This window comes from Etheostoma spectabile, chromosome 5, assembly GCF_008692095.1.
Source record: "Etheostoma spectabile isolate EspeVRDwgs_2016 chromosome 5, UIUC_Espe_1.0, whole genome shotgun sequence".
Taxonomy (NCBI): Eukaryota; Metazoa; Chordata; class Actinopteri; order Perciformes; family Percidae; genus Etheostoma; species Etheostoma spectabile.
This window is the reverse complement of record NC_045737.1, coordinates 33,016,486-33,043,213: the sequence shown is the minus strand read 5'-3', so window position 1 is coordinate 33,043,213 and position 26,728 is coordinate 33,016,486. Positions and strand designations below refer to the sequence as shown.

The 26,728-nt window shown below is 40.9% G+C and overlaps 3 protein-coding genes and 1 long non-coding RNA gene across 5 annotated transcripts in view; 3 read left to right on the top strand and 1 right to left on the bottom strand.

The window, feature by feature from the left end:
• ndufaf2 (NADH:ubiquinone oxidoreductase complex assembly factor 2) overlaps positions 1 to 17,963 on the top strand; it is a 39,391-nt gene extending 21,428 nt beyond the window's left edge. For both annotated transcript variants that reach the window (XM_032516149.1, XM_032516150.1), the window contains exons 2-4: positions 12,566 to 12,655; positions 13,695 to 13,735; positions 16,994 to 17,963. In XM_032516149.1, coding sequence (XP_032372040.1) covers positions 12,566 to 12,655; positions 13,695 to 13,735; positions 16,994 to 17,236 — 374 coding nt within the window. In that variant the 3' untranslated portion in view covers positions 17,237 to 17,963. The remainder of the gene's footprint in view (positions 1 to 12,565; positions 12,656 to 13,694; positions 13,736 to 16,993) is intronic.
• Positions 1,197 to 7,608, top strand: LOC116689602 (uncharacterized). The gene is made up of 5 exons (XR_004332053.1): positions 1,197 to 1,382; positions 2,340 to 2,465; positions 5,577 to 5,672; positions 6,980 to 7,024; positions 7,510 to 7,608. It is a non-coding gene; the product is annotated as an uncharacterized LOC116689602 (long non-coding RNA).
• Positions 17,964 to 18,496: 533 nt separating the features above from the next.
• On the bottom strand, positions 18,497 to 24,009 carry smim15 (small integral membrane protein 15). Its single transcript, XM_032516151.1, has 2 exons — positions 23,741 to 24,009; positions 18,497 to 19,179 (listed from the first exon to the last, which is right to left on the bottom strand). Exon 2 carries the CDS (start codon positions 19,146 to 19,148, stop codon positions 18,924 to 18,926), a length of 225 nt encoding a protein of 74 aa, XP_032372042.1. The 5' UTR covers positions 19,149 to 19,179; positions 23,741 to 24,009; the 3' UTR covers positions 18,497 to 18,923.
• A 2,230-nt stretch (positions 24,010 to 26,239) lies between these two features.
• The window catches only part of LOC116689595 (zinc finger SWIM domain-containing protein 6), a 48,617-nt gene continuing 48,128 nt past the window's right edge, over positions 26,240 to 26,728 (top strand). Inside the window, 1 exon segment of the mRNA XM_032516143.1 lies at positions 26,240 to 26,672. Within this exon segment, the coding sequence (XP_032372034.1) occupies positions 26,240 to 26,672 (433 nt within the window).

Here is a 26,728-nt window from a genome sequence, read left to right as displayed (position 1 = left end):
ACATGAGGCCCATGGAGTTTATTAAAATAAAATGGTGGTTCTACTTGCTGCTGCACTGTACACATTGTCAAAAGTGGCGAAGCACGGAGGAAAAAATAACTAGTGGCTTCTAGCAACACTGGGTGAGATTTGACGATGTTTTCCCAGCAGTAGCGGTAGGAGCACAGTAGAGGCTGGGGTTGGCAAGTTTAATCCCAGACAAAGCGAAGTGGACAGCCACCCCCACACCACAGCTAAATCCAGCGATGCTGTCTACCTGCCCTTTTTCCCACGCTGTTGTGTGCAGCACACAACAAGGGATCCATGGGTTGAGTGGAGGTGCCTGGCCATCTGCTCAGGCTTCTGTGTGGAATGCCAAAATTAATCCGTTTTCCTCAACAGTAGCACTGACGAGCGTACATATTCTTGTAGCTTAATTGTGAAACATTACAACATTAATGACCTTAACCTTAGTATTTTTGTGGTTTTTACAGTTTGCACACTGTCTGGCATAATAATGCGTTCACTCCAAGACAAAAAAGACAAAAACTTTGGTAAGTAGTTATTTTCGGTAACCCTACTGGAAGCAGTATCCATAAGGTGTTTTGCCAACTACACCTACATAAGCACTAAGAAACTGGCATAAAAAGAGATTTATGAAAACGCCTTTACAAAAGGTTTAAAGTGTTGGTCAACATAGGTATTATGTTCATGGGATAGATGGTGCGTTAAACAGGGAATGTAAACCAAATGTATTCTCAAATTGAGTCACCAAAATAATTCTTTGACTGTGGACTATCACAGATGCTGCTCTCTATTGATTTTAAAACAAAAACACAAATTGACATTTGAAAATGTATGAACTTTGAAAACATCAGTAAGAGGAATACCCTAGCAGGCAACTATACCAAGATGTAATGGCCGCATCATCCTGAATTGTCATATGTGTTAAACCACGTTTGCCAAAAATTGCCGTCAATTATGAGTTATAAGAATCAAATTCACAAGGTATTCACCATGAGCAAAATGTAAATATGGGTGAGTCGCCGCAGTAAAATGTTCTAGCTAATATGTTCAGATCATATTAATGTGTGGTGAGTTGTAGATCAGGCTCAATTTCAAATTCGTATTTCGCAGCAGATGTTCTAAATTGAAAATACTGCCATGTCTACATCTTTCATTCTCTCTGTTTCCTTTTTTCCCCTCCCTCAGCCTAGGCTCCATGTACAGTAGAGAAACCTGTTCTCCACACACCAGCCGTCTCTCCATCTACAGACCACTCAACTGTCTCTCCATCTACAGACCACACACCAGTTGTCTCTCCATCTGCAGACCACTCACCAGTCGTCTCTCTATCTGCAGGCAACACACCATTTCTCTCCTCTACAGTGCTCCCTGAAGAGGTTTGTTTGTACATTTGTTGGTATAGCTTCAAATGCAAGAAATTCTTTAACATGACCTGAAAAGATGCTCGCTTTCTGCTTCTGTATATGACTCATGATTTGATATGGTCCAATAACCCTTGTGTGTTTAGCAGTTAGAAGCACTATTTTAGCACAAAGACTTCCGTGTGTTTGTGATAAATAAATCGATTATACATCGTAATTTTTTTTAGTTAGGATGATGTTGATAAAATGAAATTGCTAAAATCAAGATTTTCTTTTCAACTACTTGAGCAACCACTTAATTACGTCAGCGACTGACCTTTGGTAACATATCTACCACTTGACTTCAATTCACTGTTAATAAATTAAGCGTCGTCGTACTTTTACTTATGTACTGCGGCTTTAACACAAGGTGAACGACACTGCTCCATCTGCTTAAATTACGCTTCCCCCTCCTACCCATAGTTGTAGTATGTTAACCACCGCAATTATCTATCTAATCTAAAATAACAGGAGAAGAGAGGTGTGGAGTTTAACACTCTCTGACATGGAATGACTGGAAACAAAACTTCAACAATAAAAGCCAGCAAACAAACAGAACAAAAATAAAAGTGAACGAGCAGAGTATGAGCATAATTAATTAGCCATGTGCTCAGCAGTTAAACTATAGTCCACACAGTGGCATTTCTACAACATTTGTTGTCCCTAGACTGCTTCCACATTCATTATTTTGACCGCTTTGAGCAACTAATGTGAAATAATTTTTCTCTTTTGTTATTAAAATATTTTTCTTTTTAAACATTTTGAACAGTCCTAGTTTGTGTGTGTGTCTGCGCGCTCAGTAGTGGTTTATAAAAGCACAGTGAGAAACATATGAGGTCCAGTTGCTTGTTGCTTGTTGATTGTCATGTAGTGTTTATTACAGGTGTTATGTATGCCTTATGGTTTCTTTTATTTTCCTTGTATTTTAATCAGAATAAAAGTGACTTCAGTGAAGAGGAGCTATCGGATGATGTATCTGATCCAGAATACGTTCCAGGCTCAGAAAGTGACACAGAGGATGAGGAACCAATAAACAGCTTGGCAAACCCAACATTACAGGTCGCTGAAGAATCACTAATGGATACCTCTATGAACTGTAATGTCACAGATGACACCCCTAACACTGGACAATCTTGCACCAACACAGTACCTTCAACCAGTGTTGTAAAAGCAGGACAAAATTTCTGCTTCATTTGCAAGGATTTTCATTTCAAAATAGCGCGGCATTATAAAACTCACATAAAAGAGAATTCTGATGTTGCATATGCCCTTAGTCTCCCAGCAAGCTCAACAACTAGGAAGAAGCTTCTAGAGAATCTTCGCAACAGGGGAAACTTTGAGTATAACAGAGATGTGCTGAAAAAAGGAAGTGGTCAGCTCAAAGTGAAGCGCAGAGCCAAGAAGGTTGAATGCAAAAAATATGAATATTGTATCCATTGTAAGGGTATGTTTTTGCGACCGGAACTATGGAGACATATGAAAAGGTGCTCCTCCAAACCAGAGGAACAGGATCATCAAGGAAGAAAAAGAGTGCTCGGCCTAGCATCTGCAATCCAGTCAGCATGTTCAAGCACAGTTGATGATGGGGTGCTTAAAATGTTAAGCCATATGCATGACGATGGGGGGGGGGGTTTTCAAATTTTTTTGGGCAAAAATAGTGGTTATCGTAATGACTTCTGCCTTCTTCGGTATGCTGACACCCTTTTCGCAAAACATGGACATGACCCTTCAAAACATGACTATATCCGCCAAAAAATCCGTCAGCTGGGAAGATTCCTGCAAACCATTCGCAAAAGGTCTTTAATCCTAACCTTAGAGGATGCCATAAAACCAGGTAATTTCATGGAAGTAATTGAAGCAGTAAAAGAAACAGCAGGATTTGATAAAGAAAAGAACTGTTACAAAACTCCAAGCCTTGCACTTAAAATTGGACACTCACTGTTGAAAGTGAGTGACATCATTCATTGTCATGCTCTTATGGCTGGAGATGACAACTTGATTAAATCCTCAAAGGCGTTTCAGAAGCTTTGTACTGCAAAGTGGTCGGAGTACATATCCCACTGTGCCTTAAGCACCATTAGTGACCTGAAATATAACAAAACAGCCAAATTACCGCTCACTGATGATGTAACGAAATTTAACAAGCATCTTGACAAAACTGTTGAATCAGCAACTGCTGCATTAAAGAAGGAGACAACAGTGCAGAACTACTCCAGCCTTGCAAAGGCCGCATTGACCAAGATTGTCCTTTTCAATAGAAGACGTGTTGGGGAGGTCTCAAAGATGAAACTGAGACACTTTCTGGAAAGAAACAAAGAAACAAACACCCTTGATGAATTGGGGCTGTCAGAGTGTGAAAAGAAACTCTGCAACTATTTTGAGCGTGTTGAACTAAAAGGAAAAAGGGATAGAAAGGTAGCAGTGCTGCTGACACCTAAGATGGTAAATGGACTCAACATTATGATTGAGAAGAGGAAAGAATGTGGTGTCCCAGACCAAAATGAATACTTGTTTGCTGTACCAAATTGTCTGACTTACTACAGAGGACATCAGTGTCTCAGACAGCTCGCAGATGAGTGTGGTGCCAAGAGGCCAGAGTATCTACGATCAACTCAACTGCGCAAAGACATAGCGACCACATCACAAATCCTGACCTTGAAGAGCAATGAACTAGATCAGCTTGCTGATTTTATGGGGCACGATATATCAGTACATAGACAGTTCTACGGTCTGTCAGAGCCTACCATACAGAGTGCCAAAATTTCCAAGTTGCTCCTTGCACTGGAAAAGGGAAAGATGCATGAGCTTAAAGGAAAATCTCTTGACGAAATTGAAGGTATTAAAATTCTTATGTTATTTATGTAAAATGTAGACCTAAAGGGGTTATAGTATGTATTTAAAGAAATCTTGGTTTTAAAGGATCTTTAGAGGGCTTCATTACTGGAGTTTTATAGACCATGCCTTTTGTGAATCTTGTGGTTTCAAAGTAATTAATTAAGCTATCAGGTAAATACTTCAGTAAATACGTAACTTTGCTTTCACACTAATGTAGGTCATTCAGGCGCCGTCCATTTTTCTTTGTTCAGCTTTGAGATGGTTCCACACCTTCATCAGAGTCCAGCTGTCTTGAATGAATTGGTTTGATTTGGATTTTCAATGAACACACTTTTTTAAATAAGACCTTACAGTTCATAGTGCATATCAGAACAAAAATGAAGTCAAAAGAGCTGAAGAAAAGGCCTTATTAAGGTCATTTTTTGACATGAAGTTTTATGACATCCTCAGCTTCAGTGTTGTAGAGTTCTGTAATTCCAGCTAGTTTGCTGGGGTCACAAAGAAAGTGTTTTGCTTGACAAAACAATGTGTTCAAAAGAGTAACACATTTGCATCACAAAACCGGTGTCCTGACCCACAGTTGTAGCACCACCATTGATCATTCACTCCACCTCGCAGCTACAGCTTTTCCTTTTTCTTTATTTGTGGCCCCAGCAAACTAGCCGGATTTACAAACTTCAACAACAAAACCAGGACAGAGGTCTGCTCACAGGACGCAGTGGGGGAAAAGTCACCTACACTGATAAAATGCGGTGCGTCTGCATCCAGTAAATTTTCAAAATAATAACCCTGTGCCGACGTCCTGATCGTATTTCACATTTGCCCCTTAAACATGAGCCTATGTCATAAATTGGTGAAACAGCAGGTCAGATTTTTTTTACAAGGTGACTTATTGAGATCAGGTGAGAAATGTAATTTTGTGGTTTCTGTCCAGAAAGCCCCAGCCTCTGTTTCCGTGTGTTTATTTACAGGCCAGTCTTGCGTAGTCCAATGTGGCAGTGACATTGATGTACAATCCCCTGGACAACACAGCATCTATGAGACTATATGTTGGACAGGCAGTATGTAAAATATAGCAGTAAAAAGCAGTATAGGACATGTTGGCACAGATGGAATTTATTATTTATTCATTGAAACTTAGATTTAATCATCACGGTGATCTATTAGTGGGAGGTATTCCAGAAAGTGTGTTCATTGAAAACTGACTTGATCCAGAAACGGAGTCAGTTACCAAAGTAACATTGACATAACGCTCCAACATTCAGATATTACACAATGTAACCTTTTTAATTTGTTTTTTAACCAAATTAAAGTACTTTCCCATTATTTGTCCAGATGTCACAGATGATGATGATGAGAGTGAGGAGGAACAAACATTCACAACAAACATTCACAACAAAGCAGAGGTAGATTGTCCTCGTGAACTGAACGGTATGTACTTTGAATATGATCTATAATGTTGGTACATATAGTACATACTGCTGGAAACTAGCTCTAGACACTCTCCATTGATTAAGTTATTACCTATTCCATCATTTATTTTTTTAATCTTGTGTAGCTCCTGGCCACTTTACAACAATGGCCGCGTTTCCCGGATTCAAACATTCTTAAGGACTTAAGAATCCTCTTAACCTCCTAAGCCCGAGAGCCCCACTGGCAGGGGGAAATTCATAACCTTTTTTCCAACTTCAAATTTTTCCCAATTTCAAATGACGTCCCTAAAACGAAACTTTGTCCAGATCTGTTTTATTTAAAAAGATAAATGTCTCTGTTTGTTCATGTCACTTTAATTGTTGCAAAATGGGACAAACTGACCACTATACACAATAACAGATCCCTATTTAGCGCCTGTGTTTCGATACAGTATTGCCACTGAAAATATTGCGATGGTTTATCGATTTTCCCCACCCCCACACCTAGCTAGTAGCCCACTGTAAAGTTGAGGGTGGCCTTATATAATATTTAAACTGCTCTATTCCAGTAGATACATATATGTCTTGGCAATGAAGTAATTAAAAAAAAATTAAAATAGGCTATTTTTCAGGCAGGTGCCTGTGCACTGTTAGAGTATTCTGGGTTGTTGTTACTGTCTGATTTTGATCAAACCTTGTATATATTAAGAATGTGTCCCAAAACCAAGGCTAAATCTAAGAGAGTTGTTTTCCTGGATTTAGTCGGATTTGACACAGAATGACCCAGCTGAATGTCATTTGGCTCAAATCCTCCCATTTACATTGATTCAGGCAGGTTTGATTTTGAAAATAAAACTTGTGTATAAGGTGCTGTAAAAAGTTTTAAAATGGGCATTGAAAGTGCTTGAAAAGTGCTTGAACTATAATAAAAACCATATGGTTTTGGAAGCATATAAAACTATTTTTGCTGACTGAAGCATAAACAATGAACAGTGGAAACGGCCATATTACTTATGGTCTTCACAGGTTGCAGATAAATGTGAAACAGCCATCTAAAGACATATTTGACTGAAAATCACTGGAACCCCGAAACTTTTCTTGGATCAGGAAATGAAGTTTCAATACAATGTAACCTATATGATCTATTTCTGCTTTTATTGAGCTAACTGATGTTGGATATTAGTGTTTATTGAACCTCAGTTCTTGTCCTCAGTTATATAGTACTAATATAGTAAATAATATTCAATTCCTTTCTTTACAAAATTGAACAACAAATACTTTTTAATAAAAGGCATCTACTATGCTCTTCTGTTACACATTTTTCAGACATGGACACTCCTGATGCAGATGGACTCCCTCCTGTACATAATGGTATGATCAAGTTACATTATAATACGTATCAAGTTTATAATATCCAGTGCTTAACCTTCAGTTAAGTTTCTGGGCCTACAAAGAGGTCATCACCATCATCAGATCAACATGCAGGGACAGAGAGACAAACAGAGAACAACAAAAAGAGAGAAGTGGGGTTTTTATGTTCAATTTGCAGAGGAAAAAAATCTTAATGAAAACGCTGGAAATTTATAAAAAAACGTGAAATATTGCTTGAAATGTTTTACGGTGGAAGTGGAAAAGTCAACATTTTAATGAACGAAATATGCAACCTTTTGCAGTGGAAACAGTTTTACGGATTACAGACACACGCATACAGGAAATACGTCATTTACTACAATTAGTAAACAGCTGGCAAAGTCACTTTCACAAAACCACTATTAATTGTCATGGTTAATTGTTTCTATCCGGATGAAAGTCGTAGCCAGCCATACTAACAATTATGTCATCCTGTTTGTTTTCAGTACGCAAAGACAAGACACGAAGACCATGGACCAAAGCAGAAGAAAAAGCTGTGCTGAGACATTTCAAGTCTCACATAATTAAAGGTCATTTAGCATCAAGAAGGAGTGTGTGGTTTGCAAAGAATGTGAACAGCCAGCACTGAAAAATAGAACATGCCAAAACATTAGAGACTTTGTGAGAAACAAGGGGCTGACTTTTAAGCGCCAAAACCGCCACCCACACTAAAAAACAATATGTGTGCAGCCAGCGTTGTGACGATAAACAAAAAATAATTTTCAAATAATAATCGTTATATTATACATTATATATTATTAAGTGTAATTTTTTAAAATGTTTTTCTGGGAAGTTGCCGGTAACATCTGGCGGGGGGACAGCCAATGTAAATCAGCCTCTGGCTGCAATTGGGGTGCAATAATGTTGTTTTTTTTCCAATATGTTCAATGTTGCACATTGTCCCTTTGAAATAAATGAATTGAAATTGAAATCTCCTAATTGTGAAAGTTAATGTTCTCAAGAATAGTTACATCAATATGCAATGCTACACAAAAAATTTAAGGCTTCAAATAGCCCGTGATCAGTATCGGTTATCGGCCCAAAAAATCCTGATAGGATCACCTCTAACGTCGACTACATTTTTATGGGTGAGTAAGGCTCCAATACAACAACTGGTGCATTTGCACTCCATTGTTTTTGGTGTTTGTAGACTATATCATGGTGATCATACCAAAGCTTGTGTGGTCAGTTTCTTAACTCTTCTAACATGCCAAACTGAAAGGCCTAGAAAAAAAAAGATACGTGCAGGAAACTCAGTTCATTTCTTTCTTTTCTGACTTTATTCACTCGAAGTGTCTATCAGGTTGAAACTCAACAATCAAAAAAGCATTATCAGCTTCTAAAAACAATTAGAAAACAATGTAAAACATCCATAAAAAAGCACGATTACGTTACCTTTCATACTTTTTGTACCGCCGTTCCAGCCACCCGCCCCACCTTTTTAATCATGCAGCCCAATGAATCAGTGGAGATAGTAGAATAAGTCCAGGATTGTCTGCGTTGAAAATGTTATTTACTTGAATCAAGGAGAAGTGAATGATGATCAGTACACATAAGTTTCTGATGCTCCTTTCAATTCTAAAGTGGTGTCCTATGGGGAAACCAAACAGATAATGCCAAAAGTTTGAGACATGCCCACATATGGCAGATCCAAACATCTTACATAACAGATTTACTATACGGCGTCTATAGACAAAAACTTTGCTTAGATGCGTCAGGACCTTTGTCTACCAACATCATATTCAAACTTGACTCCAGTAACCATACTCATTTAGGGAAACTCAGCTCAATCCAATTCCCGCCCCCCTTTGGCGACCCTGTGATCATATTATGATGGTAAGGATTATTGTATTATGTTGTGCCCTGATCTTACTTTTCGTCACTGCTAATGGTCATCCCACTTACCCGTAAGCTACATTCTCGCGAGAAACGTTTGTTGTAATGGATTGGGTGCTAAATAAAAAACTAAGGAAAAAAATAAAAGAGTAAAAAAAAAAAACTTAAAATAAAAAAAAAAATAATAAAAATTTATAAAATAAATAAAACAAAAACTAGCCAGCGTAATAAGTGACCATTTCATCAGCACATTCATGACCCAAGGACCTTCACCCCGCACATGCTGTGACGAAGTACAATTACACTTAGCACTAGTCTAACTGCGGTCTTCCGTATGTGTGTGTTTGTAAAACGGTGGTCTCATAAGTTCACCTTGATCACTAAATTTCCTTTTCCCTCTCTTTTCCTGTTTTTCTCTTTCCCTTAATTAAAATCTAGTAGCTTATTATAGGTCTTGTAATGGTGGCAGTCCTCTTATACCGTTACCTGGTTTGTGGGTGTGTCGGATATTGTAAACAGACCTCATAAAACACTGTTGTTAAAAAAACACCATCCATTTGTGTGACCCGTAAGCCTGTGATAGGTCACATATTTTTCTAGAAGGAAAAAATAGGATTTGAAGGCAGATTTGTGTTCGCATGTAACACAAAATTGGCTAGGTCTTTTAGTTTCCAGTGCTTGCGTAGGTGTGGTTCAGAAACCAATGCCCACGCAAGAATCTGCAAATTGGTCTCTTAAAACCACATTATGCATGTATGTGTGTGTGTGTGCCTTGTGTGTGGGTGTGTGTGATGTGTGTGTGTAAAGTAGGCTTACCCTAGGAGTGATGAGAAGGCAGACCTGTCACAAGACGGGGCACCGCTGAGATCGAGTCGCTCCTAACACTTTCATACCTCCTCTCTCTCTCTCTCTCTGGGGTTAGAAACAGGAAGCAGAAGATAGCTTGCTCCCTAATGCTGACTGTTTGCGTCAGGGATCCTAAAGTACAGACTATATGAAGCTAACATCATTCATCATGGTGAGAAAAATTAAGTAATAACTGATTGATACTCAACTGATCTTCATTCATATTTTTAAAAATATTTACTGGTTAAATCTTAATGGGGAGATTCCTATTGCATTCCTCCATTCAGGTGAGATACTTGTATAGATTATTATTATATCAATCATATTAAATTCTTGTGGATTCAACTTTGAGATAGAATAAGAAGGCGTCTGTGTTATACTATACTATATTTTTGATTTCAAGCTTTATGAACAGGACTTGAATTTTAAGACGACACCTTAGACGCTGGTATCTCGTGATGGACATTTCTCATTATTTTTGTCGTTTCAGAAACTAAATGTTCAAACAGTTTAAACAACAGTTTGAAAAGAAAAAGATTATATAAATATATGATTGTCATTCTGTTTTTTTGTGATTGCATTCTGTGTGTTAGTTTGGCTGTAACATCTACCAGAGCTACAGCTTTTAAATATGATGCTCTTCTTCATTTTATGACATTTTTTGGTCAATTCCAATTTGTTTTTACCAATAGTTGTCTCAGCTCCTGGGAGTTTATACGATTTCGAATAAGTGGTGTATGTCTTTTGAACTTTGGTAGTACTATTTGTAGAATGGTACAGTATAGAGCCTTGGCGTGTGTGTTTTTCAGCGATTGCCAAAGAGAGTCACCCCCCCCCCCCCCCCCCCCCCCCCCCCCCCAATCAACCGACAAGCTTCCTCCCAATGTGTGTGTGGTGGGAGGATCAACCGTGTTTCATAAATATATGTACATACTGTATTTGTTATTCAAAGCCAATGATAAAAGCCGTGGTGGAAGGGGTTTAGTCATGCTGCAAAAGCAACACGACAAGAGTAGAGGCATGCTGGGATGTGACAGAGGAGAGGGGGAGATGCAACCTAGTGGAGACAGAGAGAGAGAGACCGAGAAAAAAGTGGGTGCCTCTCTTTATGCTTATTAGTTAGACATTAGCTGTGGGTAAGCACATTGCTTATGGGGACTGTGTCATAATTGTACCATTTCAGTCTGCTGCCACCCACACCAGTGCAAATACGGATAGGATCGGTTTATAATTAGCATACCTCTTAAATGTATTTGTTAGTATTACCTCGAGAACACAGCCTTTTGTTTGCTGGCAGTTGTTTTTTGCTCTGCTATCGTGGGGATTTTCGAGGAAACCGTTTCTCAGAAGACATTTGAAGGCATTCATGTAAACAAACGTGAGGATCATAGGATGTGTTTTACACGTTGCCGGGCCAGCTTTGCCGATATGGCGAGAGTCTGAGAATGTTTTCGTCAGAGCTGGATATCAGAAAACTAAAGCTGCAGAGCTGGAGCCTGTGAGGCCCTATAGTGACAATCTAGTGGGAACCAAAGCAATACTAGCCTAATTAGCTGACCTGATTACTATATAGGTTGGATAAAGTATGGAAAGGAATCATCCTCATAAGGCATAATTACAAGACAGCACATGCGCGAAAAAATGTTTTTGTCTTCGTTGGAAGACATTCAGCCTCCCGTACACACACTTAGCCACTTTTGAGTTCCATCATTCATCTATGCCTGTGCCGTAGCCATCTGTAATGGCTGAAGTAAACATTAAGGCCATCAGTCTGCGGTGTGCATGGAGGGTGTTGCCTCCATTTGTCCACGTCCAGTCAGCTGCGGAGAAACGGTGATGGAATCCTGACAGATTGTCTGTGTTTTGGAGCGTGTTGTTTTTCCTCGCCCGTCCATTTCTCTTCTCCTAGCCATGTTTACCATGCATCATCACTCTCTCTCTCTCTCTCTCTCTCTCTCACTTTCTCTCTCGCCTTCTCCCTCCTTCTACCTCCTCCTTCCTCGCCTCATCATATCTCAGAGGGATGGGAGCGATGGATGGACATCCGGCCACCTGCGAAGAGAAACTATGGAAACACTTGTTATTAGTGAACACTGTATAAAGCTGTGTAGAACCATACAAAGACACAATTAGCTCTTTTAAAAAAAAAAAAAATCTCTCCATCTTATTCTGTCTCTATCTTTCTCCCTTGCCCCCCCCCCCCCCTTCTACCTCTGTCTCCATGTCATTGTGTGCCAGCCAAACTTGTCTAATCAGCAGATTCAACCAAAATAATTGGCGGTGGCCTTGCTGCTAGCGAGCGTCGTGCTGTATACAGATAGGGAAAAGGAGCACTTAATATTCCGCGCAGCTCGTGCCTCTCCTGTTCTCTGTGATATCTGACCTCTTTTGTCTCCTGCTCGGCTTGATGTTGATTTTGGAGGGCATTGTTAGCCAGAGTGCTGTGATTGGAAGAGGTTGTGAGCGAGGGGGGCTGTGGTTGGTTGGGTTAAAGGGAGGCTGATTTGCATAAAGGCTTAGCCCAGATTTGGAGCCACTCAGCGAGATCTGAGGAGAAGGGCCCGAGGGCCACGAGGTAATCATCCATGGCCTGTCACAGTGCTGTCATCCCTCTGTGTATTTGTGTGTCTGTGCGTCTGTCCGTATCTGTGTGTCTGCGCGATGCAGGAGACTGAGAGCATTGTGTCTGCGCCTCTTTGTGTTTGTATTCCTTTGCGTTTTGTATGCATCATTGTTGAGCATCTCTATCTCACTCTTGCTCCCTCTCGCTATCTTTTTCTCAACTCTTTTTTTTCTTTTTTTTTCTTTGTGGTTTCCCAGGAAGGCTCGTCCGTGCCAAGCGGATGGTAGTGGCAGCCAATCCTAACGAATATGAATATATAGAAGGCAGCATACCGATGGAGTGGGACGGTAAGTCTGGACCACAGCATCGCTGTTACATGCTTTAGTTATCACTGACATGGATAAATGACGTTAACAAGAGAGCTACCTAGCAGAGAACACAAAGTGTTGCATAAATAAAAATGGAATCACAAATTCATGGCTGCATCTATTGGGGCCCAGGCTAATCCATTGATTCTCTTTTTCTTTTTTTCCACACTGCGAGATGGGGGTTGGGAAAAGCGTATTCATGAGTTTATCAAAGACGCCTTCTGCTGGTGTTATACAACCGTATCATAAAATAGTGTTTCAAATTTCTTACAACTGGATACAAACTGTTCCCTCTGTCTCAGGCTGGCTTTATCCACCTTAAACCCCTCATCCTGCTTCGCCCCATCCCTCATGCATTTTCATCAGGATGCAAATAAGAAAGGATAAAAGAGGCCCAGAATCCCTGTGCTAGCTGGAGGAAGAGTTAGAAAATCTCTCTCTCTCCTCTCTCTCTCTCTCTCTCTCTCTCTTTCTGGCTCCCTTTAACCTGCTCTTCTGTGCAGCCAGCTCAGCCAAAATAGAGCTCCTTAAAAAGAGAGAGGAAAAAAAAAAGATGACAGACAGACACAGTTCTACTCAGGGGGAGAAAGAAGGACCGAGCTAGTAGCTCTGTCCTTCCTCCATCAGTAGCTCCGAGCAACTGATGGAGAATGACAGAGTGTATGCTTTCAAATTCAAAGATCAGAGCAGATTCCCACTCTCTTTTGAGACACAGCACTCAGTGGTCCTGCTCTGCCTAGACTAAAGAGTGGAACATGTGTATTACCACCATGCTGCATGTTTGCCTATAGTTCGCTGAGTTGAAAGGAAACAAAGTGAAAACCCCGGATAGATTCCCCCAACTAGCTTGGTTAGTTTCTGCACCAAGCTACCGTAGTGCCCTGGAACTTGGTGATACCATAGCTGCAGCCTTTAAATATGACTGCAGGTTTTGTTTGTGCAGCGTATGTTTGTGTGGGTGTTCTAACTCTTCTTCTTCTTCTTCTTCTTTTTTTTCCCCTCCTCTTTCCTCCTCCAGCTTGGATCCGAGGCAGACGGAAGGAGCCCCCCTCCGTCGAGGTACGTCTACCCCGAGCCTCCCCGCTGTGCTGATGGTTGGACTCTAGGGGGCTGGTTACAAGGGAGGGAAAGAAGCAAAGACAGAGAGGAACGGCTTTGATTTGTTTTATCTTACAGTTTCAAACTGAATCCAGGAACTTTGGGGGACAGGTGTTAAAATAAACAGCAGCTGAAGTGCATTGATGGCGAGGCGGAGAGCAAAGACAGCCTCTGAACAAGGGGGCTCACTGATGCCATGTCCTAGTTTACTTTTCTTTTTTTTCCAGCAAAAGCCTGCATCTATGTTGTTTTTTGTGTGTTTTTATTTCTGGCAATATCCAAGATGGGAATAGTGAAGTAGTGCAGCTTTTCCCCTCGTGTACCTCTCACTGGGTTTATTGCTCTTTAAATGTGAGAATGCTGGAAATGATTTGGCCGGAAAAATGTGTGTCTATAGGAAATCCCTTGGAAGGCCAGTACCCAGGCACTCTTTCTATCTCTCAGTCCTCTCTCCCTGCCAGTGGCCAATGCCATCCCCTGCCTCTATTGCCAGAACATTCTCTTCCAATTTTCTGCCTTGCGTCTGTCCAATAGCAGCCATCGACAGCTGGACAGTGTTGATGTGGCCAAGGCTTCACTCCCAGCACATTACCCTACCCCTTGTCACGCTCCCTCTCTTCCCGGTCCAAGCCGACATAAATTGATTGGATTAAATCCTGTCATTAACAGGCTGGAAAAGCAGCTCAGTATGTTTGTCTCCCTCCCCACGGCTCTCCCCTCTCTTTTCCAGTCCTTCAGCTCTGCCAACACACAACAGCATTATGCCCAGCTCCTCCCTTCCTTTTTGGCTTCTCATGCTAGGGAGAGGCTAACATCACTGGACACTAGCTGTGGCTCAAGTGGGTAACTCTTCCACCGGTGGACTATGTTCAGATTATAATTGTTTCCATGAGCTGGAATGGTTGTTTTTATTGTAAATGCCTCCTGTCATGTTGGTTTACCAGTCCGTTCCAAGCACTACATTTTCAACCAGGGTTTATTGGCCCAATGTAGGTTAACTGAACACGCTTGTTCTTTTTCTAGTAAATTCCCTACTTCATGCTGAACAGACGCACATTTGTTCCTGGAAGCGGCCCAGCGCAACTTCCTGTCTCTTCTACATTTGAAATATGTGAGAAGTTCACTTTTTTTGCCTTTCCTCTAAGACAAACCGAGGTATTTTATTTAACCTTTATTTATCCAGGTAAACTGTTTGAGAACCAATTCTCATTTACAAACATGACCTGGCCAAGAGGCTACAGAAATAGATATGAACATACTGTACAACTTTACATAGTCAAACATATGACACATAGAACAAGCAACTGAATAAAAAGGAAATAAACATACTGTACAACTTTACATAGTCAAACGCATGACACATAGAACAAGCAACTGAATAAAAAAAAGACAGTCAACGAAGAAAGATAAAGAATAAGAGCTTAAATATGTGTGTATAAATATGGTTCATGATTGTCAGCAGGAACAAGAGTCAACAATGTAATTTTGGAGGTTGTGCTTAAAGGTGGAAATTGGGATCAGAGATGTAAGTTTCAGGGTATTTTGTAGTGTATTCCAGTCATGTACTGCTGCAAAGCGGAAGGCATTACGTCCAAAGGTAGTAGAGGTAGGAGGGGTACTAAATTTAATCAAATTACTCGATCTTGTGTGGTAGGTGTTATGAACGGCATGAAGAAGAGATAACAAATAGGGAGGTGTCTTGCCCAGGATCGTCTTGTATATAAAGAGAAACCAGTGATGTAGCCGCCGGGTGTAAAGGGAGGGCCATCCCACCAGGTTGTACAGGTCCCAATGATGAGTGTGAAAGGGTGCATTAGTAGCAAAACGAATGGCTGAATGGTAGATTGTGTCAAGTTTTTTTAGGGCTGTGTTTGGTGCCATTTTGTAAATAATATCACCATAGTCCAAAATTGGCAGTACTGTCATCTTAACAAGGGTGCATTTGGTAGCATGAGTAAAGGAAGCTTTATTACGGAAAAGAAAGGCTAGTCTAGGTAGATGATGATGATCACTGGTTCAGCTTTGCGAGACAGTTTGGAGGTTCCGTAAAGTAATCTTGTTGTCACACTCAATTGTTTCAAATCTTCAGGAAACTGCCACCTTAACATTTCCAACACCACAGGCCTTGGTAGATCATGTATGGTTGGGGTGGGCGATATTCCATTTATACCAGGGTATCTGTCCCTTATTAGCCATAGTGGGCAATGTTGTAAAATTTGCATGTCCTCAATAGAGGATTTTCACCATTTATATGGCATAAGGTGTCATAGACTACAAGATTTAATATCATGTTATCTGTAAGAATACAGTCAAAAATCCATCAAGAAAAGGGCCTAAAAATGTACTAAAAGGTCTAACATTTGGTTTACATGGGTCTTGAATATTGTTTCTTGCCTGAAATAGACAGTAACATTATTTATAACTTTTTTGCACAAATTAGCAGGCCGTTTGGAGACTTTATAAATTACAAATGGGTTTGTTGTGACAGTGGCTTGCCCGTGCAGGAGGAGGAGTTTCAGTTAAACACTGCTAGCCACAGTAGGAAGGAAGCTCATTGATTCATCATGGGGAAGTGTTGATTTCAGCAAAAACTTCATTCATAAATGTTTCATCGGTTAATCCATCCATCAATCTTCTGCCACTTGTCTGGATCCAGGTTGCGTTATATTATGAGGAATTATCTTTTTTAATTTTAATTTGTTTATTAATCCCCAGTGGGGAAATTACAATTTACACTCTGTGTACACACTTTGTTAGTAAAAACACACAGGCCTGAAACACACACACATGCTCAGGATCTATACATGCACTCATGGAGAGATGTCAGGGTGAGTGGGGTGCCAGCTGCGGTGCCCTGAGCGGTTGGGGGGGGTATGGTGCCTTGCTCAAGAGCACATATGGGGACTTGAACCAGTGACCCTCCGGTTCCCAACCCAACGCCCTACGGACTGAGCTACTGCCACCCAAATATATACTGTATAAAGCTGAAAACTACTGACAAAATGTGACATGAATGTCAATTAATTAATATACTTAAATAATTCTAGGCCACATCATCCCTATTGGACATCATTCTTTGAGTGTGGTCCTGAAAAAAATGATTAAATGAGATGTATTAAAAGTCCTACATTTCATTTTGTGAACACTGCAGAAACCCTAAGTATGTACTATATGTACTATATGTATGTATGTATGTATGTCCACTTGTGTGTTTTACAGGAGCTGCTAAAGAATGATTCTTACAGGGAGCACATTAAACTGAAGGCCAAGGAAGTGGATGAGAAAGAACTGGCCCTACAGGCCAAGGAGTATGAGGAAGGTCTGGTGGCGACCCCTGCAAAGACCGTGGCCAAGGGCCACGCAGCCACGACCAGCTTCGGCAAGCAGGAGATCAGCGAAGACCCCACCAGCACGGCGAACACGTTCCAGCCTGGCTCCTGGATGCCCAACCCCAAGAAATAGACTCATCCACATGTACTGAGCCCGCTGTACAAAGTAATACAGTCCAATAGAAAAGGCCTCCAATGAATAGTACCTGATATTCACTTTACGTTGAGACTTTGGAATTTAATTTTAGAAGCACCTTGCAGAGAATACAATCCAAGTCAACAACACCACAAAGTATGACCTCAGAATTACCAGTTTAATCAACTCCATTTCACAGAGGAAGTACCTCTTTCAAGGCTGTTTTATTAGACTGTATTACATTACGAGTTTTGTGTAGTCGATAATGTTTGTAAACACGACAATAAGCATCGATCATCTTGAAGCTGGCTAGAAGTGGCTGCAGTGATTTAATGGAGCTGAAAGGTCTGTGAATAAAGCAAAGAAAAATTAAACCAACTACAAATATACTATCATGTTTAAGAGCTATTGTAAAAAAAGAAATAAAATCTAATGCATTGTAAATAATGACACAGATACTGACTCCTTGCCGGTATAATGACTCATAAATATTAAATGTATGAAATCCAAGCTGATCAGAAGAACAGATAAAGTATTGACCTATGACCAAAAATGTTGTGCAATCATTTTAAATATCCCTAAGAGAGCAACATTTGACATTTTAAAGATAAAGTATTACTTGTTGAGGAAGCATGTTTAATCCTGTGGCAACGTGTAGATAAGATCGATTATCTGCTGCTTGTTAACCAAGTCCCAATAATAAATGAACGTTACAGTACATTGATCCCCAGTAAGACGTTCTTTCACTTGAGGCCAAAGAGCATGTTGGCTACAGAGTTGGTGAAGAAAGTTCAGCACGGCTATAAAAACAAATGCAGCGGTGAACTGCGATCTCACAGTTCAAAACAGTCAAAACACTGGTTCACTGTTCTAAAAGGTACTTTGGGCAGCCAGTCGGTCTTTTACAGCTGTTACGTATTTTTTCAGTTTGACCTTCCTGTGCTGTGAGGGATACTCAGTGCCTTCTTCTGACTTGTTGGATGTTTCTTTGTCTTCATGCTGTATTTTTCTTTTAACAAAACAAGAGTCAGACCTTTTATTTATTTGAAATTCACTTTTCACAGGTATGTTCTTGCTTGTAAAGACAACTGGCTGCTCCGCATTTGTAGAGATTTGTTTTTCTGTCGATTAGTACATGGAAGTCTAGTTATCCACCCTGGTTCAGCGTTCAAGTACAATAAAATATGAGGGGACTAATACTAAGCACCTGTGACATTTGATGCGGTCTAATGTTAAATCCACCAAGAGGAAATAAGATTCTTATCAACCATGAAAACTTTATTGATTAGAAAGATTTGGGATATTTTGGAAAAAGTTCCAGTATGCTCATTACATCATCAATTCAGCAGAACATGGATGCTAAGAATGGAATGCAAGGTGTTGCAACAGCTGCACAATATTATCAGCGGATTTCTGTAGAAAAACATCATACAGGGGACCACTGTGCTCTTGCTGACCAAAGTCCCACTGGGACAAGCCTCCTCCGGGCAGTACTGTCCGTCTCTGCACTGTTAGGCCTGTGGGGCCAGTCTCCTACCCCGGATATGAGGCGTAGTGGCCCTGCGCTGACAGTAGGGCTGGAACAACGAAGGGCACTATGTTATTATTTGGAATAAGGAGGGCTGTGAGCGTGGTGGTGGCTCCTCCTTTTTTTTTTTTTTATGCCCCCATTCTACCCACAGGCTCAGTCTTTCTTGGTCCTCTTGGCCTTGGCTATGTTTTCCTGCCGTTTCTGCTTTTTCTTCTGTTCCCGGTCACGTGCCTCAATCATCTTGGCCAGTTTCCAGGACAGCAGTGCGCTGGCGATGAAGAGAGGTGTGAGCGCCAGTATGACAGTGGTGAGGAAACCGTAGGGGTCTTTGGCGGCCCACTCCACCACGTACTCGGCCCATGCCCGGACGTCAATCATCCTGGTCAGCAACAATGAGGCTTAATGAAACCTGAGAAATGGGACCGGGAGAGGAAGTAGTGAATATATATAGGGCATATGTGATACGTAGAAAAAATAACTATAACAATAACCAAAGAACCTTCAACCAATACTGATTTTGTTCAAAAGGACTTTAAGTTTCATATCGTTTGTATTTTTATACAAATTTTTCTATCAGAACTTATATATTTAATGTTCCTCTGTTCTGTTGTGACAATAAAACATTTATATCATTATTTTAATGAGAACTCATAAATAACTAATTAATGTTAGGGAAATCTGTACATGTTTCTTTCTGGATTTTATATCGGAATATCGGATTTTGAAATTACCAAATATTTGTATCGGTATCAGCCTTAAAAATTCTTTATGGCTCGGGATCTAATATGTATGTGAGCGATATCCGCCGTGTTACCCTGTCCTGTTTTCTCCCTTTCATTCCAAACTGTGACTAACGCCAATCACCCTTCTCTGCAAAACGCATTCAAAAAATTAATTGGAAAATAATCACTTTTTACAATCCTTAAGAATGTGATGTCTCCCGTTAACCTAACCCTAACCCTATATAATGAATAGTTATATTAGTAGTACTATGCATAGTACAGCAGTTAACAGTATGCCATGATCTCTGACTGCTGACAAATTTGATTTTATCTCAGGGTATAGGCAATATCGCCTAATCCACAATGATATTCATCAGGATTTCCTCTCTTGGGTAAAATGTGTTACAATTGCTCAGTTTATGCTCATTACATTGGGCAGCATGGCCACAGGCAGGTTAGTCTCATATTGTCTCATCATAGTCCGCACAAGTATTCCTGGATGGGAGAAAAACGTGCTCTGGTTTATTGGCATTTCTTTAAACCAATCACAATCTTTTTTGGTCGCGCTAGGCGCCAAATACACCAACAACGTCCGCTGCAAAATAGCCTCGGGAAGGAACTTGTTTTCGTCGAACCTACGTTGTGTACGTTGAAAAGTTGTTTTAGTCGTGCGACAGATTGTCTAGCTAGCGGTCTGGATTTACCCTGCAGAAATCTGAAAAGAAGTTAACCGGAGTTTAGAGTGCAGACACAAAGAAAGCGCAAGGTGTGGGACATCCGGCCTAAAAAGACGGACATCCGCCGGAATTTCCGACGACACCTGAACAATCCTGGGAGTGGAACATCACTGATACAGACCATAGGAAGGTAAACATAAGCGGTAATAGTACTACTGGTCATTCAGGTCATAAAATGACTACTAATAAGTCAAAGGCAACTGGAGTCCCTGTAATGTATTGGATTTTTTTTGTCACTCATTCAAGAACTCATTAAATGTATTAGACAAATAAAATGTCCAAAACACTCAAGGATAATGAAAATACAGCATGGTACTAGATGCAACTGGAGTCTTTTGGAATCATTCTGAACTGAGCCTCCGAAGTATTTCAGAACTCTTTTTGGAAAAACACCTGACTCAGTAACCCGTTCAAGTCAATGGGACCTATTTCAATGATCTGAGTGCACGGCAGTGCGTTCAGGCCATATATCAATCCACTTTTGCTAGTTAAACTGTGGAAAAAAGGGTCCGTGCGCATGGTTCACAAGGGTTGTACTCTATTAATTCATGGGTGTGTTTTGGGCCTAATGCAATAAACCAATCAGATCTCCCATTCCCTTTAAAAGCCAGGCACGTCTGTACTTTAGCGCATTGCTATTAGGATGGCAGATTTGCACAGTGATATTTTTTATTTTAAATATTTTGCATGTTTGTGTGCTGTTGCGCGTCCGTGTGTGTGTGTGTGTGTGTTTAACAAGCATAGTGTGCACGCTGTGCACAATTTTCTAATTAAAATAAACATAAATTATTATTCTAATAAAATAACAATGAAATGATGTGTACGGAAGAGGATTAGGGACACTGGTGAAACATTTATGTGAGGTCTGACTTTTTTCTCAGAATTCGGACTTTAATCTCAGAATTCTGGGAAATCTAATCCTAATCCTCCTCCGTAGATGTGCTATTGACTTTAGAGTAGGTTTTTGTTGGTCAATGGCGCGATCACTTCCTGCTGCCTCAAGATGGCAATACGCCAAAAATTCACATGAAAACACCTCCCTGTAAGACCAGCATGCCCAGGGGCGCAGGTGCATTTGCTATTCAAACGACATGGGCGGTGGACGGGGAACTTATTTTTTTACTTTATTTCAGGTTTAACTGTCAGGGACAATACACACTAATAATACATAAAAGTTCATTGTGCCAGATTAGCCTGGAGGCTATTTTACATCTGCTGTCCCTGGACTGGTGGTTAGAGATAAAAATGATTAAGCTATAAGTAATACATACAGTTTTGGCCCTATAGGATAAAATATTTATATACTAATGCTTAAAAACAAGAGCAGTTGGGTGTGATCAAAACAAATACACACAGTCCGACCAGATGACAAACAGGGCCTAACAACAAAGACATCATATAACCCCGGTTCTTCAGCAGCTCCATTGGCTTCCAGTTCAATTCAGAATACAATTTAAAATCCTTCTCCATACTTTCAAAGCCATCCATAACCTTGCGCCTCAATATCTATCAGAACTCCAACACATTGCCGTCCCCTCCCGCTCCCTCAGATCCTCCTCCTCCATCCACCTCACTGTCCCCCCCAGCCCGACTTGTCACCGTGGGGAGCAGAGCCTTCAGCCGCTCTGCTCCCCAGCTCTGGAACTCACTCCCACCTGACCTCCGCAATATCAACTCTCTCCCCCTGTTCAAAACTAAACTTAAAACCCATCTGTTCCAACTTGCTTATCTGTAAATACACTGTTCCTGTTTTTTTTTGTTTTTTTTGTTTTATTTGTTTTGTTATAACTCCTTACAGTTTTCTGTTCCCTGTATTCTGTCTTTTATGGTCTGTAAAGCGACCTTGAGTGTGCAGAAAGGCGCTGTTAAATAAAATGCATTATTATTATTACATGGTGGACATGCACAAAAACAAAATTGCTGGGACAATAATCAACATACTATTTCCCTAACTACACAATAGTGAAACAGACACACAGGCAGAGCACTGCAACACACAGACGGAGCAGGAGAGACAGGGAGGCTGCCATTTTAGTGCCTAAACTACTGTTGACAGTGCTGACTACTTGTTAACCACTTCTTTAAGTTCACTTTAAAAGAGCCAGAAGTTTTAACATTTTTAATGCGACTTGGGATAGAGTTCCACCCACGAGTAGCCCTAATTGAAAAAGCCTTTTGACTAAATGCACTTCTCCTTAACGGGACACTGCAGTCGCCTCTCACTGCACTCTGTGTCAATCATATCCAGAAGGACCTAGACCATGTAATAAGATTTTATACATAGGACATAGATCTGTATACGTAATGATATTTTCCCAACTTGAAGCGTTATATTTTTTTTTAAATAAATTTGACAACTGTGTCAGTCTTAAACTAGCTAAGACAAAATTGCAGTCTTCTACAGCTATTTTTTTTCTTTGATCCCCCCCCCCACTGTCCTACAGGGATATTCAGTGCCTTTGAAATTATTCTGACTTGTTTGGATGTTCCTTTGTCTTCATATATATATATATATATATATATATATATATATATATATATATATATATATATATACTGTATTTTTCTTTTTAACCGATTAAACAGATGGGGGACCTCGCAGATTCAAGAGTATTTATCCTAAATTCACTTCTCAACGGTATGCTCATGGAATAAATGCAACTTCTGAAGACAACTGGCTGTTCAATATTTGTAGAGATGTTTTCTCTTTATGTCTTTTCTGTCCATCAGTACATGGGAGCCTATTTATGCACTCTGGTTCAGTGTTACAAAACAATAAAATATCAGGGGATGAATTTCTTTTTTTTTTAGTGTGCTTGTGATATTGTTTTCATTTTTTACATCACTATCAGATCGAGATTCGTTAAGTTTTCACTTGTATGGAATTTGCCTTGGTGTCAGTGCATACAATTTACATGTGAAAATTGAATAAACAATAAAGCAAACAATAACAGTTAAGAACAGAAATATTACAATACAAATATGTACAGACACTAGAAGAAATACGTACAGTATGAATGTTTTAGCGCCGTAAGGTTTTGTGGAGGGTGTGCAAAATATGAATCATTACGATTTGGTTTAATTAAGCCCTGTAATGTAGCTAACGCTAGGCTACTGCTAGCTACTTGTTGAGCGCTCCACTGCAAAACAGTTCCTCATAAATCTGCTAATGACCACCGGTAGCTAACTAGCATCAACCAGAGAGACTGTTACAAACCATTTACTCTGGCTACAGCCTCATACAAACAGGCCAATGTGACAAATTCGCCGTGCCTGCCACTAGGATAAGATTTTAATGTTTGGCTGTGGATGCTACGTTTAAATTTCTACTAGCTAACCTTAGCAACGCTAGCTAACGACTAAGGGCCTAACGTTAGCTTTAAGGAGCAAGAGCACTGACTCTTGGCTAAACGGCGCAACACAAATGCACGTGCACGCAAAAAAAACCCGAATCTATATCTTTATATTGGTTAGTGGTGGTATAAACAAACTAAACACAAAATAAACTTACCAAGGTACAGAGATTGTGTTTATATCCACGGTAATGACTTCCAGCTCCTCCCTGTTCCGGGATGCAAGTAATTTCCATAGTCCACAGGATGGCGCTGGCATGTTCCGCCCTACTCTGCCTCTGATTGGATTACCCTGACAATCCTACCCTATCCCTAACCAATCCCATTCCTCTTGCATGCACCTAACGAACCAAACCAACGAAGACAATGAGTGCTAACCAATCAGAGGAAGAGTAGGACGGCTTATGCCTTCGCTATCCTAGGAAAGAAATTTGGCCCGGGATGGGAACTTTCTTTTACTGTCTATGGACGGGAAGTGTGGTCCCCTGCTCACTCGTGATTGGATATGACGTGGTCCCTAAAACATGGGAAATGTAGTCCTTTAGTGTAAAAACTGAACTAACTAAACCCGTTGTAAATGCAGAGCTCTGAGTATGAGATTGCCTAAATGGTGTAAGTTGTACAGTTTTGGGCTTCGGAACATTAAAGGAACTTTGAAATGAAATGGTGAGCTTATGTTGTTTTTTTTAATTTTGGGTGCAGAATTAAAAATGCAATTGTCAGTGAAATTAAATCAAATGTGACTTTGTAAGAGGATGTTTGATATATTATAGTTTTAATAATAAGAGAGCAGACCTGGGACATTCTCTTGTCCGTCAGAGTTCCCTACAGAAAGAATGAATAGGCTGTGCGCCATGAGCTGTAAAACAATCCTCTGCTGGACAAATGATTATACAATATTGCATATAGATTAACTATACAAACCTCAATGTGGTCAACAAGTTACTGGATTTATAATCAGAAGACTGAAAACTTCTGGTCGTGTGGAACTGCTCTGTCTGAATAGACTAATAAAGCAAACAATAAGCTGTGTCAAAAAAAGAAGAAGCTAAAGGCTCCACTGGCCCTCTGGGAAAGATGACTAACATAACAAAGATGGACCTGCTGGCTTTGTGAAGTTCCTGTGGGGAAGTATTGAAACCAAATCAGGTTAGACCACATCTGCTTCGTCCATACGGCATGGATCACTTTCAGAGGAGTTCAAAGGCCAGCCTTTTAGACCCACTCACAGAGGAAGGAGAGGGGCAGCATGAAGACAGTCATCTGCAGATGACTAACACATTGCAAACACACTTTCTGGTTTGCCAGCATACTTATGGCCAAGTTTTTTTTATTTAAAAACACATCCCCAATCTAGTGGTTTTTTTATAGGCTTATAATTATTAGCTTCTGTTACATGTCTCACCAGGCAGGGGGAGCCCAGGGGGTGGGCAATGCAGCCGCACCCTAAACCCCTGATGACTACACTTCTACAGAAGTGGGCCCCCTTTTCATGACGCAGCTATGGAACTGGTGTAATCAACAGACAGGATGGAGGACCATATACGAGTACGCCACAATTTATAGTTAACCATCCCCACTACTAGTGGTGTGTGTCATTCCAAGTAACCCCAGTATCAAGCCAAAAGTTGAGAAACTTTCAACATCTATGATTTTAACTTTTTTTTGCAAGTTAGATAGACCCAATACGGGAGTGAGTAGAAAGACTGACTTTTCTGTTTAAAATTGAAATGTTCCCATTACACACAGTCTACAATAGTTTCTCACCTTATCATGGCCATTGCATTTCTGTAAGTGATTTTTAATTTTAATTTTAATTCTTAGGTAGGCCTATGTGTGATATAGCCTATATGTGTTTGTTGTGTTAAATTTCCTTTGAGATGAATACAGTATCTATCTATCTATCTATCTATCTATCTATCTAGCCTATCTATTGAAGATCCTGATGGCATCGCCAGGTTTATTTAGGCCTATATTAATAGGCTAACCTACTGATCTTCAAGTATAGCTGCATGCAGCACAGTAGGCCTAAACCAATGTCAAACAGCTGACCAAAATGACTGATTAGTGGTTACAGAGTCCAAGCATGTCCAGCTCCATATCTGTCTGTCCCTCCTCCCACGCCCTTACTGTCTCTGACAGCTGAGAGTCCTTTGGACTAACAACCTTCTCGTTGTTATTGAAGAAGCTAGAGCCTGGAGTGGTAGCGCAGGCTCCAAAGGAAGAAAGAAAAAGAAAAAAAAAGTCAGTTTTCTTGCCCCCTTTTGCCCCTGTGGGAAACTGCGAGACCGCCCCTGGATTAAGTCCCCGCCTTTAAACTCAAATAAGAAGGAAACTTCAAAGGCCGTCGGCCACCGGGGCTCCGCCCTCGCGCTCCTGAACGGCTTCACAAAGGATTTGCCGACGTTCGGGAATTCCGCCTCCAGTTCCTTTTATAGCGCCACTCGTGCGCTGGCAGCGCTCCAGGATCCCGCCCATCCCGGTTACTTTGACAACACAAAGGACTTCACGGAACTCACAGGCGCCGCCTCCTTTTCCAAATAAGGGCAGTCTCTCCATGTACGGAAAACAATCGGTGCGAGATTGCCCTGTTCTCTTCCTTATCCAGTTTATATGATCGGAGAGGAACTGCGCTTCAGGTTGGAAGCGGTGCGATCATGGCCGAGCGAGTCCAGCAGCCCCCAGCCAAGCGGCTCTGCTGCAGGCCCGGCTATAACCCGGCGTGCAGGCAGGGGCAGCGGGCTGGAGGAGTCCTGTGTGGCGGCGCGGGGTCCGCTCCGGGAGGGTCGGGGAACGGAAAAACGCACAACCCCGAGTCGTTGCTCGACATCGCGGCGCGCAGAGTCGCGGAGAAGTGGCCGTTCCAGAGGGTGGAGGAGCGGTTCGAGAGGATCCCTGAACCCGTCCAGCGGAGGATCGTATACTGGTCATTCCCGAGAAGCGAGAAGGAGATCTGTATGTATTCCTCTTTCAACGCCGGAGGAGAGGAAAGTGGAACTAACGGGGACAATAATGACGAGACCCAGCTGCCTTTCCTACGGGGTGTCACTCTGCTAGAGGGTGGCTGGGTGGACAACGTATTGCAAGTCGGTGAGTGGACTATAACGTTACAAAAATGCAGGAAAACAGCCTACAGTAAACAAAAC